The sequence below is a fragment of the Ruditapes philippinarum genome, unplaced genomic scaffold, assembly GCF_026571515.1.
Source record: "Ruditapes philippinarum isolate M1 unplaced genomic scaffold, ASM2657151v2 ctg1790_1_1_1_1, whole genome shotgun sequence".
NCBI classification, from domain to species: Eukaryota; Metazoa; Mollusca; class Bivalvia; order Venerida; family Veneridae; genus Ruditapes; species Ruditapes philippinarum.
This window is the reverse complement of record NW_026860466.1, coordinates 133,904-149,281: the sequence shown is the minus strand read 5'-3', so window position 1 is coordinate 149,281 and position 15,378 is coordinate 133,904. Positions and strand designations below refer to the sequence as shown.

General features: G+C 34.1%; 1 protein-coding gene across 1 annotated transcript in view; it reads left to right on the top strand.

Moving 5' to 3' along the window:
* The window catches only part of LOC132760184 (golgin subfamily A member 6-like protein 22), a 75,648-nt gene that overhangs the window by 57,165 nt on the left and 3,105 nt on the right, over positions 1-15,378 (top strand). The window contains exons 6-8 of the mRNA XM_060752098.1: positions 6,712-6,792; positions 13,696-13,865; positions 14,477-14,612. Of these exons, the coding sequence (XP_060608081.1) occupies positions 6,712-6,792; positions 13,696-13,865; positions 14,477-14,612 (387 nt within the window). The remainder of the gene's footprint in view (positions 1-6,711; positions 6,793-13,695; positions 13,866-14,476; positions 14,613-15,378) is intronic.

Sequence of the window (15,378 nt, the reverse complement as noted above, 5' to 3'; positions counted from 1 at the left end):
CACTAGTGGTAATCATCGCATGATTTGTTAAGTGATGTGAAAATAATAATAACAATAACATAATCATCCCGAGTAATAAAGATAACCAAAGGCAATCAAGTTAAGTGAATCATTATAATTAGATCACAATATACGAATTAGTACAAAAGCATGTTTTGGTCATGTAAACATTATTAATTCCAAATCATTTTACGACCAAATGAGTAGACAAACTTGGCAAGATAGCCATAACATAAAATTGGGAGGGGAAAGGGGGAGGTATTTTGACCCATCCTTTTCATGAATCGTTTATAGTAGCAATTAGTTATGCATAATTACTTGAGATAGCGTTCATTTACATTAAAAGGAGTGTTATATCATCACCGATTCAAGCATCGTCAATTTTTGATGATGATACCAGTCTTACGGTATAATGCCAGTTTTTTGTACATGAGAACATTTAAACAGAAACGTTTGCTAGCCTTAGAACCACGGCTAAATTTATGTACCGAAGATCAGTTTCGGTAATCTTTCAACATGACGATATATAAAGAATTGTCCATATGTGAAATTCTGTGATTGATATACAAGCCACCACAAGAACCTGCAGCGAATAATAATAGCTCAACAATAGCATCATGTATCAGATGGCTTTTTAGAACCAAAGTGAAAGTTTCTTGACATTTACAAAACAACAAAATCAACAACAATTAATTGTAATATTATTGTCATTTATTATGTAACAGAAGTGTATAAATACTATATTGTTTCAACAACCACAAGAAATACATTGGACGCTACTAAGGTCATATAGTGCACATATGCGCATAACTTACAATAATCATTGTCATCCATTATGGAATAATAGAACGGGACTAAAATTGATGATATTGTAGCAAATTGGGTTACCCATTATAACACATAGTTTTTGTTCATTTACGATTTAATGAATATTTTATAACAGTTTTCTCTTTAAAGTAATTGATTTGCGACATAAAACATTTTTAATGAATTCATTCTCAGTTAATCTAAACCGAAACATGTACGATGTCTCCAGATTTCAGTTTTGTTACTGACGTAATAAACATTAAAACAATTTTGAAATACAAGAAATGACATTTTTATGTAAGAAATGACATTCTTATGTCGCAAAACTTTTAACATTGTGATACTAAGGCACCATACAGTGTAAAATAAATATGTTACAATACATATTTCATTAAATAATATATATTTCTGATTTATATTGAACATTAACTTTTAAAGCAATACGCCTCAAGAACACATACTTGGAAAGCAATACTTATTAACAATACAAATCTTCAGAACTTATTTATATTAGTGAACAATTGCTTTTAAATGAAGAAACAATTTAAATAACTCATGAAAAGTAAAAATATTTACAATACAAGATTAGTGATGATTTGCGCGTTTATGCAAAATTTGGTATAATTTATCCTCTGATTTACCTATGTCTAAAGGCGTAAGTGCTTTTCTTCATATCTTGACACGCACTATTAGTTACTCGTAATTAATGTTCATATTTAATACTTTTGACTAACTTATTATATACCTTAATTTGTATACTGGATATCTCCAATATTTTCTATAAAATCTTATCTAAAAATCTGGATACAAGCTGCTCTATGAATATAAGCTTAAATCCTTTGATCGGAAGAATGAAAATGGCAGATGTTTTTTTGTTGTTGTATTATTTCTGTATTTTACTTAAATACAAGTCAAAATTATCTCCACAATTACTATCTCACAACACGTGCCTTGTATGATAAAGATTACTTTCATTAAGGCGGAATATTTTATGAACGACTGGTGGTGTTTTAATTAGTGCTGCTTTTCGTTTTGGCGTAAATAACTTTGTTTTCTAATTTCCAACAAGTAAAAATCTATGGAAATTTAATAACAAAGATGGATTCAGCGCTTAATTATGTGCTGAACGAAAGGTCATGTTTGAAGATAGCAGAATATATGTTCTAGAGGAAGATGAAATTCAATTTTCACATGGACTCATATATTAAGGCCAAAGATATTTTCACTTGGTGCTACATGTATATTAATGTAATTTAGTTGTTTATAATTTCAATCGTTTTGAAATTATGTGTAATTAAAATTTGCGTGGAAAGTGAAATTCAGCACAAATTATTTGAACTGCCGTTGTTCTTTATAAGTTAATGTTGAAAATTCTGACATGTAAGAAAATGAATAAGATCTAAATTTTCTACAAATCTAATATATATTGTTTTATAGCCAAGAACAAGGAATAGATAAAAATACTTTAAATGGTCTTAAGATGTTAGGACATATGTATCTTTGCATTGTAATCATTTTCGGACGGAAATGCTTTTAAAATTTCTAGCATATTTTGTTTATGTGACAATACTGTTTTATTTAGCGGAAGCGGAAATACCAATTGAAAAAAACGCAATAAAAGTAAAACATAACTCAGCTGTATGGGCAATGAGTAACTTTTTATGCTCCCCAAAAAATTTCGGGGGAGCATATAGTCGGCGCCTTGTCCGTCTGTCTGTCCGTCCGTTGTCTTGTCCGGAGATAACTTGAAAACTCTTGGAGATAATTTGTTGAAACTTCATACAGTGGTAGAGGGCAATGAGGGGGAGTGCAGTGTCAAAGAATCATAACTCTATTTTGCCCGGTTTTTGAATTATCTCCCCTTATAGAAAAATCTTGTCCGGGGCATAACTCAAAAACTATAAGAGATATCAACATGAAACTTTGTAGGTGAATAGATCTCAATGGGAAGATGTGCAGTGCATAAGAACAATAACTCTTTTTGTCCTAATTTTGGAGTTATTGCCCTTTGTTAATTTTAACACTCTGAACTTTGTCCGGAACATAACTCTAAAACTATAAGAGATATCAAGATGAAAAATTGTAGGTAGATAGATCTCATTGAGTAGAGGTGCAGTGCAAAAGAACTATAACTCTGTTAAGCCTCATTTATTAATTATCTCCCCTTTTAGAAAAAATCTTGTCCAGGACATAGCTGTAAAACTATAAGAGATATCAACATGAAACTTTGTAGGTAGATATATCTCAATGGGTAGATGTGCAGTGCACAAGAATCATAACTCTGCCTTGCCTAATTCTGGAGTTATTGCCCTTTGTTTTTTTTTTTACTTTTTGAAGTTGTCCGGGACATAACTCGGAAATCATAAGAGATATCATCAAGAAACTTTGTAGGTTGATAGATCACATTGATTAGAAGTGCAGTGCAAAGAACAGTAACTCTGCCTTGCCTAATTTTGGAATTATTGCACTTTAAACTTCTCCAGGGACATAACTCTGAAACTACAAGAGGTGTACTTTCCTGTGTCCAAAACCTATTCGGGGAGCATCACCCGGCTCAAACCGGGCTCTTGTTTGAAAATTGGAATTGAGATGTCAACAGCTTTTGAAAAATAAAAAAAAGATAACATTTTTTAAAGCTTCTTTAATTGCAAAATAGCGAGAGCTATGTAACAATAATTACGCAGAAATTTGCTAAACGTTCATTCTTATTAAGATTCTGATTGTCGGTTACCAATCTTTTAGTCGACAAAGTACTTGCATATTAGATCGATTAATGAACGCAAGTTATCGAATGCAATACATTTAAATAAATGCATTTTCAACTTTTGATATAAATAATTATTACATTTCCATTTTATCCGTTTTAGCATTTATTATAAACATGTACCTTCATTTGCCGTATATGTCACTAACATAGTATTTGCTCTTCATTATTTGCTCGTATTTCAGAGATAAATATTATAAGTATATAATAAAGCCTCGGTCTCACTTACTCCCGGCAGAGCCCAGGACTATCCCGGTAAGTTACCGGGATGATCCGGGACGATCCGGGATGAAATTATTGTTGCGGTCACACTTACCCCGGCAGCACTACGGTAGTTCCCTACTAACCACCCAGGATGCGCTCCGGATCATCCAGGCAGAGCCCAGGTGAAGCTACGGTTCATGCCGGTGCTTCCCCGGTCGTTCCCGGATGACGCCGGAAGAGCCCCGGTTGACCCAGGCAGAGTCCCGGTGGATTGAAAACGCCCGAAAATGATAACATTGATACATAATTTTTATTTAATATAATATCTATTGTTTCGGAATAGTAATTCATGATGATTTTCTGAAAAATCCTTATGCCATACTGGATAGAAGGGAAATGGGAAGGCTTTTAATACAAACAAGTGCAATCATCGCAAATTGTCGTTATTCTCTTGAAATGATCCGGGCTTTGCCGGGGCTCTACCGGGATCAACCGTAGCTCTACCTTTATCCTCCGGGGCTCTGCCTGTAGTTACCGGGGCTCTGCCGGCATATACCGGGGCTCTACCGTAGCTCTACCGTAGCTCTACCGGCTATATCAGACCCCGGATCATCCCCGGTTTGTGCCGGCAGAGCTACGGTGCTTTCCCGGTATAACCCCGGTCGTTCCCGGCAGAGCTAAGGATGAAGCCGGGAAAGCTATACCTTCCCGGATCATCCCGGACCACCCCGGTGATATTAAATATTTTATTCCATCCGAGGTCGAATCCCGGATGTTCCCGGATCAACCCGGATCATCCAGGACGTTGCCGGCAGAGTTACGGATGTACCCCGGTTGTTCCCGGTAGTACCCCGGTCGTTCCCGGATCACCCCGGACGTTTACCGGGGCTCTGCCGGGATGTAAGTGAGACTGTAGCTTAAATAACATAATATTTCGTATTTATTGAGAACATATTATTTATTTTTTTTCTAAAAAAGGTATGAAATTACGGTTTTCATTGGAATTCTAACAAATAGGTTTTGTACTTTTATATTAACAATATAATGCAATGACTGGACGGAAATTATGACATTAGGAAATGCAATAATATTACTATTGCAACTTTGTTGAATATCAATGTGTTAGTGCATAAAGTATCTATTATAGACAAGCCCATGTTCACGACTAAGAAATAACTTATTTATGACGTGTGTAGATTATCACTAACACTTTGGTAATGTGATGATATGTTATAAAATAATTGTACAGTTACAAACGGTCTCCTGTGGGGTAATATAGAGGTCATTAATATCAAATGTATGCCGACTATACATGTTTGATGTCGTCATTGTGCCTAATCAATGTACGTAATAGAATATGCAAGAATGTATGTAAAAGCTCATCTTCGAATCGGCAAAACAACATAACATAACATATTAGTTCTTTTGAATATTTAAATACTGTTACACGCTAAGATTGGATAATAGGGGAAGTACAAAATTGATTGTATACCGTGTATATATTAAATCTATGTTATTATGGAAAATGTATTATGTCATTGGTTATTTATCATTTTGCATGTTTGTAACATCACTTTGTATTGGATAAACATGACTGACGTCAATTTATGAAGCCATTTCAATTTTTAGCTCGACTATTCGATAAGAATAAGTAGAGCTATTGTAGTCACCCGAGCGTCGGCGTCGGCGTAACCACTTATGTTAAAGTTTTTGTAATAGTTCAAATATTTTCAAAGTCCATTGACATATGGCTTTGAAACTTTGCACACTTGTTCACCATCATGACCCAAACCTGTAGACAGGAGGAGGTAACTCTATCAAGCATTTTGACAGAATTATGCCCCCTTTCGACTTAGAATTTACGTTAAAGTTTTTGTAATAGTTCAAATATTTTCAAAGTCCATAGACATATGGCTTTGAAACTTTGCACACTTGTTCACCATCATGACCCCAACCTGTAAACACGAGGAGGTAACTCTATCAAGCATTTTGACAGAATTATGCCCCTTATTCGACTTAGAATTTACGTTAAAGTTTTTGTAATAGTTCAAATATTTTTAAAGTCCATAGACATATGGCTTTGAAACTTTGCACACTTGTTCACCATCATGACCCCAACCTGTAAACAGGAGGAGGTAACTCTATCAAGCATTATGACAGAATTATGCCCCTTTTTCGACTTAGAATTTACGTTAAAGTTTTTGTAATAGTTCAATAATTTCAAAGTCCATTGACATATGGCTTTGAAACTTTGCACACTTGTTCACCATCATGACCCCAACCTGTAAACAGGAGAAGGTAACTGTATCAAGCATTTATTACTATCAAGCACTAAGAATAGTCGAGCGTTGCTGTCCTACCGACAGCTCTTGTTTTATCTAAGGTCTTTTGTTATATTTGTTAACAATTCTTGACAGTTGGCCGTATGAATATATGCAACAGCCGTTTATATACTAGGTCATTCATATAACATGTCAAAAATCATGATAACTAATAACATACGTGCTTGTTAGTTTCCTTCCGTGTATGATATATACTATTTTGCAAAATATGCATTTTTTTAAAACCTGTTTTCTTTCTTTCTCTGTTTATATGCAATTTCATTTTACACAAGGGTTCCTTTGTACATGTTGTATTTCATTTTTCCAGAAATTGGATAATATGTAAAATATTGTGAAACTATGAAGATTGAAGCTCAAACTGAGGCCATATTTCACTTACTTAACAAAATAACCCTACTGAGTGCAACCGAGTGCACCGTTTAATGTACTTATATATTTTGTCGGACATGTATTCATTCGACGTTCTTTGAAAGATATAAAAAAATTCATATAAAATCATGGTACCAATACGCTGAAATATCATAGAAATTATTCTTATATTTTTTTTCTTCTTCTATATGTTATTTCTATTTCTTTCTTCTACATATTTCTAAGGTCGAAGAGGCTGAGGCATTACTTGACAAAAGGCAAAATGTGGTCAAAAGACGCTCACAAGATGTTGAATTCCTGAACCACGTAAGTACTTACAATGTAATTAATGTATAAAAGTATATCAGGTCCCTTCGAGACAGATAGTGAATCGAGATTTTGTCTATTTGAAAGTAAACACAATATGAGCCGCGTCACGACAAAACCAACATAATGGGTTTGCGACCAGCATGGATCCAGACCTGTTCGCTTACAAACCCTATACCAAGTAGAGAAACTGATAGCGAACAGCATGGATCCTGATCAGACTGCGCGGATGCGCAGGCCGGTCTGGATCCATGCTGGTCGCAAACGCACTATGTTGGTTTTGTCGTGACGCGGCTCATATAGAAAAGGCAATGTTTTATACCGATGAGACATAACTATCCAACAGTTTATTCATATAAGGAGGACGTTGAAACATTTGAAAATTAGATAAAACGTCTGAAAATTGGTATTTTTAAGGAGATTATTTCGAAAGGGTTGAAATAGAAATCTTGTAAAATATTTAATAGAGCTCTTTTGTTAAATTTATGTACCATATTGCATTACATAATGACCCACCCTCGTACCCCATTTTTAACATAATTAGTGTTATTATTATCATAATCTTTTCATCATCACAGTAACGTCATCATATGTAGATAAATCATCATCATCATAAATCATCATCATAATCATCATCATTATCATCATCATCACCACCACCTTCACCACAAACATCAACGCAATTATCATCATTGACACAGCTTCGTATTTAAGTGTTTTAGAGAATGTTAGATGCTTGTTACCTGGATGTAAAAGTAGCAAAATGTAAGTAAAGTAGTTTTTTGACGTCCGCACAAAATACTAATTCACTATAACTGTATTTATTGCCCCCCCCCCCCCCAAAAAAAAAATAAAATAAAATAAAAATAAAATAAAATAAATAAATAAATAAAAAATAAATAAAATACAGATGAAAAAGATGGTTCAGGTAACTCGTCATTGAGCAACTTTTTGGATACTATGAAAGTACAACAAAATTAAAACGTTCTTGAGAAATAAAAGTAAACTGGGGCATAATGGGCCTTTAAAGGAATTGATCATAGCTATGGTACTTATAGTTATCGAGTACAACACAATTGAAACGTTCTTGAGAAATAAAAGTAAAACCATTTCTGGGGCATTACGGGCCTTTAAAGGAATTGATCATAGTTATGTTACTTATAGTTATCGAAGTTGGTTTGTTCTCATTACAAAAACACAAGTTCAATGAATTATGAAGCTGTCTTAATTTTGCGGTAATTAGGTGCGAACTATTTTATGTGTTAACGGCGTCACTAAAGTCCAATGATCTAAGGAAGAAAGTAACAGAAAGAGCGTCGAAATACGCGGAAATCTAATTTGTATGAGGGAGCGTAGCACCCGAGGAGAAATCAGATAGTTGATTGTTTAGATGTTCTTTCTCTTTTGTTACATAGGCAAAATTAAAATACTTTCCCTGCCGTCATAATATGAAAACCCCAGAAAAAAATTTAACCAATCTACGAGCATGTTAAAATGACTTCTTAATTGTTCATGTCACGTATTCAGTTAAGTAAGTGCGCTGTGTAACACCGCACTTTGGGGTCAAACGCACTTTGGGGTCCGACCCCAAAGTGCGTTACGTACTTTGGGGTCCGACCCCAGAGTGCGCTACGCACTTTGGGGTCCAATTTCGACCCCAAAGTCCGTTAAACAGGTACATATGCATTTTTTAACATCAGGCAAACGACCGCACTTTGGGGTCATAGAAAGTTAATGTTCAATATGTTTTAAATAATATATTGTAGTCAAAGCCAATGGTAAACGTATTAAATAGACACAAACATGTGCCCTGAATTATAGTAGAATAAATAGGGATTTAAATGGTCTTGATTAGTAAGTGAAGAACTTTCACCAAATAAATCACCAAATAAAGAATTTGTATCAATTATTAAGCTTAAAATATTTTTTCACAAATTTTCCATTTATTTTAAAAGAATGTACACCTTTCATTAACTCCCTTGTTTTTAGCTAAATGCATTATTTTCCCGTTTTTTATAAATTTATTTACACATTTTATAGAAATATGATAGTCTTAGCATAGACAAAGGTATAAATTCTGGGAAATCTTAGTAAGACATTTCAGTAAAAACTGTGCGTGATAATATGTTGAAAGAGCCATTTATTTAGCTAAATGTGACATATGTGAAACTTGACTAGGTGTAGACGCGGCTTTAAGTAGTAGTCCGTACAAACAGTACTCAAAATATCAACTATTTAGGTAGTCGCACATTAAGAGCGAAGCTTCAGAATAATGTAAAAATTCTCCCTGGGGGTATAAAGGGGATTGTTGGGTATCGATCCCCCTGAGGGTAAAAAAAAACGTTTTAAAGGCCCATTATGCTTTTATTTGTTTTTCTTAAAAGCTTTTTTATTTTGATGTTCTTCTATATTATCAAAAAAAAAATACACATTGGCCAATTACCTGAACCATCTTTTTCATCTGTTGCTTTTTGGCAATGATGAGTACAGTTATAGTGAAAGTAGTTTATATGGAAGTCAAATACTACAGTGTTTTGACTTCTTTTATGACAAATAATTTCACATTTATCGCTACTTTTTCAGGTAACAAGCGTCTTACATTTCTCAGATACCACCATCTTTATAACATTTTAAAATTCGTGTTTGCTCTTTCTAAAGAAGTATGAAAGATTTCCCATAAAAAGCCTCTGGCGAACGGTTGTTACGGAGCTTACAAAAACCCTTAAGTTGATAAGCTTAATAATTTATTTGTAAAAATCACTATTTATAGTCCGATCGAAAACCTTGATGTCTCACCAGAACATTGCAATAGAGTATAGTTATAGTTCTTTGGAAAAAATATTAACTGCATTTTATTTCATTCCCAGCATATTTAAAATGTGGCTCAATATGGCATCAAAAGTTATCAAGTAAATGAGCGACAGAACGGAATATCCCAAAGAAAGGTTTTGAATATGGTCTCGATGTGGTTAACATTTGTCACAAGGTGCCTTAAAATCCTTCATGGGGTTTCGGAAATAAGGAGCAGACATGAAACCAAGTGTATCCTTTGACCTGTAGGTGTGGCCCCGACCTTGCGCCGGCACACCTGGCATATAAGTTTTGCACATTATCTGGATGTGCTAAAGAATTGACCTAAGTTTCATAATTCTCAGGGGGTAGGGTTGAGTGGTGCATAATCATGGAATAATAACTGATCCCCAATCAACAGCCCTTTCCAAATAGACACTAATATAATAGTAGATAATAATAAAAAAACAATAATTATATAAAATACATATAATATAAAAAATGGGCCGAAAAAGGGTCGGCCGAAACCAGACTTGCCCGGCCGAAAACGACTGGGTCGCATTCCAAAAATGGGCCGAAATGTGACCAAACCGCTGTGATAGTTTTTTATACTCAAACTATGAGTTGTTATGAGGTTTGAAGGCTGTTTTGATTGGCTAAAACTATGTATGAAAAACAAAAATAAAATATGTACGAAAAACAAAAATTAAATATGAATGCAAAACTAACAAAATATGTTATGCAAAACTGAAAAAAGTATGTATGCAAAACTAAAATAAAATATGTATACAAAAAAAAACAAAAAAAAAATTCAAATGTCACTTTTATGCCAACGTAATTTTGTTATATGAACACATTTTTTTTAGATATTTCAAGTGGTAAAATTAATGAAACTTTTATCACTTAAGCATCATAAAGTATGACCGCCATCTTGAACTCCACCTCAAATATTCCAATGTCGCAGATAGAAAAATAAGTCAGTACTGCAGTATTTAAAGCAGAACTCAGATGATACCTTTAGACATCTTGAACCCAAAGTGCGTTGATATGTAGCATATTAACGCACTTTGGGGCCAATTTCTCGATTTTGACCACAAAGTGCGTTGGACCCCAAAGTGCGGTGCGAAGTTTAACGCACTTTGGGGTCGGACCCCAAAGTGCGTTTGACCCCAAAGTGCGGTGTTACAGCGCTGGAAACAGTAAACGATTATGTAAATAACATAATTTATTCTTAAATTACAAAAATGAAATCATTCGTGAAAATTCATTTTTACACTAAATCCCCATCGTTTTTAAAAAAGGAACATTTCTGAGAACAAATATTTTGTAGAATCTAGAAACACAGTACGGCTGTACCAAAGTTAACGTACGGTATACAATTGCTTTGCTGTAACAAATAAAATATTCATAACTGTGTATACTAATAAGTACAAGTATTTAATTAAAGAAAACCTCACAATAAGGTTGTTTTTTTTTTCTTTTCCCCAGTCGATAAATGCTTACGTTATACTTGTGTGTTCATGGTGACGATGATGTTGTTTTATACGATATAATATATCGTGTCACGAAACGAATACACACCCAATTATTGAACCCCCATACAACACATATGAATAAAAGAATAAGGTAATATTACATACAGTTACTTTGCGGCTAGAAAATGATTAAACACCTTGTCGCAGAACATTATCTGCTAATTTACTCATTATTGGCACAGAGTTTTCTCCGTTGGCAAAAATCATTATTCTACTATACGCTTTACAGTAATGCTTGCTGTGGATTGGAGATGTTAGGATTTAAAAAAAGCATGTATGTAAAAATTTTGTAGTAATCTTTTTGTCTAAAATATGTTTAAGATAATGGTTAAAAGATCAGAGAATGATTCTGAATTGCATCAGTTTTTCGTGACAGTAATATGGTACTAAATTGTTTTGCATAGGATATCATACTGAATTAAAATATATTCGAAACATTTTATTTTTGTTTGAATTTGTTAATCATTCACTGTTAGACAATAAAGCCAAATATTTTTACTAGCTAGCTCAGCTTTTACGTACTTTGGTTCAAACACTTGACAAGACTTACATAGCTTAGTCGATTACGCGTGGTGTTTTATGAACATTGAATGTATTGGAATGTATTGGACACATTTGCAAGTGTTTATAAAAGGTTTATATTAGACAAAGAGAATGATGAAAAAGTGATGAAATGTGTCAGTACACTTAATCGGAATATGACTGAATGTGGCTAAATGCGCCTATTACAGTTTACATATAAAATAAGAAGTACAGAAAATTGATTATATTGTACTATACAACAATGTTTGGATTTTTATTGGTTGAAAATCAAAATGGTTTAATTGGAGTTCTTCTTCACTCCTCCACTCCCAGACAAAAGTTGCTTCGATTTTTATTACTACCATTAATTCATTATTTTTTCAATACATTTGTACACATTGAGAAAGAATTGTTTCCTGTGGCAGTAAGGACAATGTCAACAAACTGTTATATTTAGATCTATCAAACTGTCTGACATGGTTAAGGAAAAATAACTACAATGTATGTTAAACCATTAACCTGCTAAATTTCTTAGAATTGTTAAGTTTCTATTTTTAAAACTCTTGCTCTACACTGGTCAATCATTAATGTCTTTCAGTTCCCGAGTTTAAAGGTTAAAGCGGCATTCAGTTTCTATTTGCTGATGGATAATCAATTCTATGTAGTTTCAAAATAAGCATTTCCGTAATTTTATCTTTAAAAAGTACTCATATCACTATTAAGCCATCTCCAAAACAGCGTTTCGAGAGTTATTTATAACTCGTTAGTGACGTTCATTTCTAAAAATAGAAGATGGGGAAATGAATTTTTATTCTAATATAGCGAGCGGACCGGTAGATTACAGGTATCAAGGATGTCCTTATTGTTTATCTATTTTATCGTCGGCAATTTTTTAAAATTTGTTTGATTTGACAATTATATGAAACGATCCAACAATAACATAATTAACCTTTAAAAAAGATGAAAGCCGCTTTAATTTTGTTACATCCTCAGTAACATCAAATATGCACCAGTAACAGTGATAAATAGTTAATTTCAGTTTGCCATCCAATAATTGGAATTCGATACCAATTTATAATTACCTTAACTCGGAGGCTTAGGTTGCAAATGTTTATTCATTAGCATATGAAATGACCGAAAGTAAAAACATCATTGATGTAATTAGAAAAGGAATGTACTATGATCTTTCTGTTGAACAAGACCTAATTTTGATTTTAAAAAGTAGCATATCTCAATAAGCATACCATAAGTTATCGTATGGTATTTATGGTATATGTCACACATAATCATGCCAATTACTCAACTTCTAATTCTTAACAACACCATTTATATATACATATACATGTAAATGATAATTTGTCAATTTAATTGCATGTCAGTCCTATTTGATAGGACTAATTTTGTAGTTCCACACTCATTTGTATACGGAAACGTGTCACACTATAGAAAATTTAATCGATAACTATCTAATCTAACCAAACATTAAAAGAATCGGTTAAAAGATCAAACAGGGAGACGAACATAGTTTCATTGTCATTTACATAACCATCACATCACGACACGGGCTTTTCTGTATCTAAGAACGCCATCATATTTTCTATTTCTGACAGTAGAAACTCATTTGAGCCGCGTCACGACAAACCAACATAATGCTTTTGCGACCAGCGCAATCTGATCAGGATCCATGCTGTTCGCTTACAAACCCTATTACAAGTAGAGAAACTGATAGCGAACAGCATGGATCCTGATCAGACTGCGCAGATGCGCAGGCTGGTCTGGATCCATGCTGGTCGCAAACGCATTACGTTGTTTTTGTCGTGACACGCGGCTCATTTGTGCTGCGTCACGACAAAACCAACATAATGCTTTTGCGACCAGCGCAGTCTGATCAGGATCCATGCTGTTCGCTTACAAACCCTATTACAAGTAGAGAAACTGATAGCGAACAGCATGGATCCTGATCAGACTGCGCAGATGCGCAGGCTGGTCTGGGCAAACGCATTACGTTGTTTTTGTCGTGACGCGGCTCATTTGTATTTACTCGGATGTTTTACAGGACCTGTTGACTATAAAACAGGAGCTAGAAGAATCTATAGACAAAGCAGAAAACAATATGGACGATTCAGATATCAGTAAGACCGATGAAGCATCAGGAGAACAAACAGAAAGTTTCACAAGTAATCTTATTAACTCTCCAGAAACCTCATGTAAAGCAAGACGTAATTGGTAAGTAGGTCAGCTTCCTCTCGAGATATTGACCTCAATTTGTGCCTCATTTAGTACAGGAATTTTTATATGGACCAAGTAATAATTGTGAACAAAATGTCACAATGGAATAACAAATTGAAAGGCTATACTTACTTACAGACCATTCCTAACATAATTAGTGCGTTTTGTATGGTGGCTGATTTGTGCCATTCGTGTTTTCTCCCCGCGACCCCGCCAAGCGAAAAGTCGAGAATTAACAAGTTAAAATGGCGGGCGCGCGGAGCGAAAACACGCTAATAAGCGGGCGAAGTTGAATAAATAAAACTTAAAGCGGCGGGGGAGGTTGGCGCGGAGCGAAAACACAAATGGCGCAAATCAGCCATCATACCATAGTTGTGTGTTTTGAACAATAGATTTTTCTATATTTATCTAACAAAAACTACTCCGAATACGAATTCTTATTTTAATCCGAATGTATCTTTTTGTTTTCGTTAAAACATCAAATCACACAAGAATATAAAATTTATTTCAGTTCTTATTAAGGACTAGTGTTTGTTCACAATTAGTTCCGTCGGTAAATATTGATGTAATGATCTGTTATAAAGTATTTGTATTTGAAATTATTTCAGGCAGCTAGCTCGACGTCATTTGATAGACAAAGTAACCTTGTTAGAAACTACAATACAACGATATAGGACACAAGTGGCCTCCTCAACGGCTACCATAACTGCCAAAGACATGGTCATCTCCAGACTTCAAAAAGATGTAAATATTTGCCTACATCTTTGGTTTAAACATATTTATTTAAGCTCGATGGCGAAACAAGTTCTTGCAACTTATATTAATCACTTTCGAGTCCGCTTCCTGGAACCAACCAGTACTGGTGTCATTATGAATAAACATGGTCGTGACCCTAGAAGGGCTCGAAACCATGATCTCTGGGTTGAGAGACAGACACCTTAATCACAAGGCCACCGCTCCCTACATCTTTAAAGGCACATTATGCCTCAGAAATCCTTTTTTTCAAATTCTTTAGAAATGTCAAACATTAGAAATGTTAACACCTGAAAAAATTGCACTGAATGTGCAGTAATGTGTCATAAAGGTAGCGGAATGTCAACAGAGTAGTATTTTGACTTCCATGTAAAATACTCAGTCATTATGATTATACCCATTGCCATCAGAGCAGAAAAAGTAAAAGATGATACATCTAGGTGGCAAATGAATATTTTTATGAAATTGTAACAAGATACCAAAATATTTTGAGAAAAAGAAATGATTTCTGAGGCACGATGGACCTTTAATTGTATACACTAGAGATACATTTTTTTCTTCTAAAGAAGCGAATTTTCTGAAAAACAATAGCAGTTTTCCATTTCTCTCATAGTTAGTTTGGAATTTTATCTGGTTATCTCAACTACAAAATATGTCCATTTTCTAAAAAGTTTATGCTTGTACTTTTATCTTTAATAACATGAAAATGTTTTGAATAGTTCAGTGTTTGAAATGGTTTATTTCAGTAAACATACGT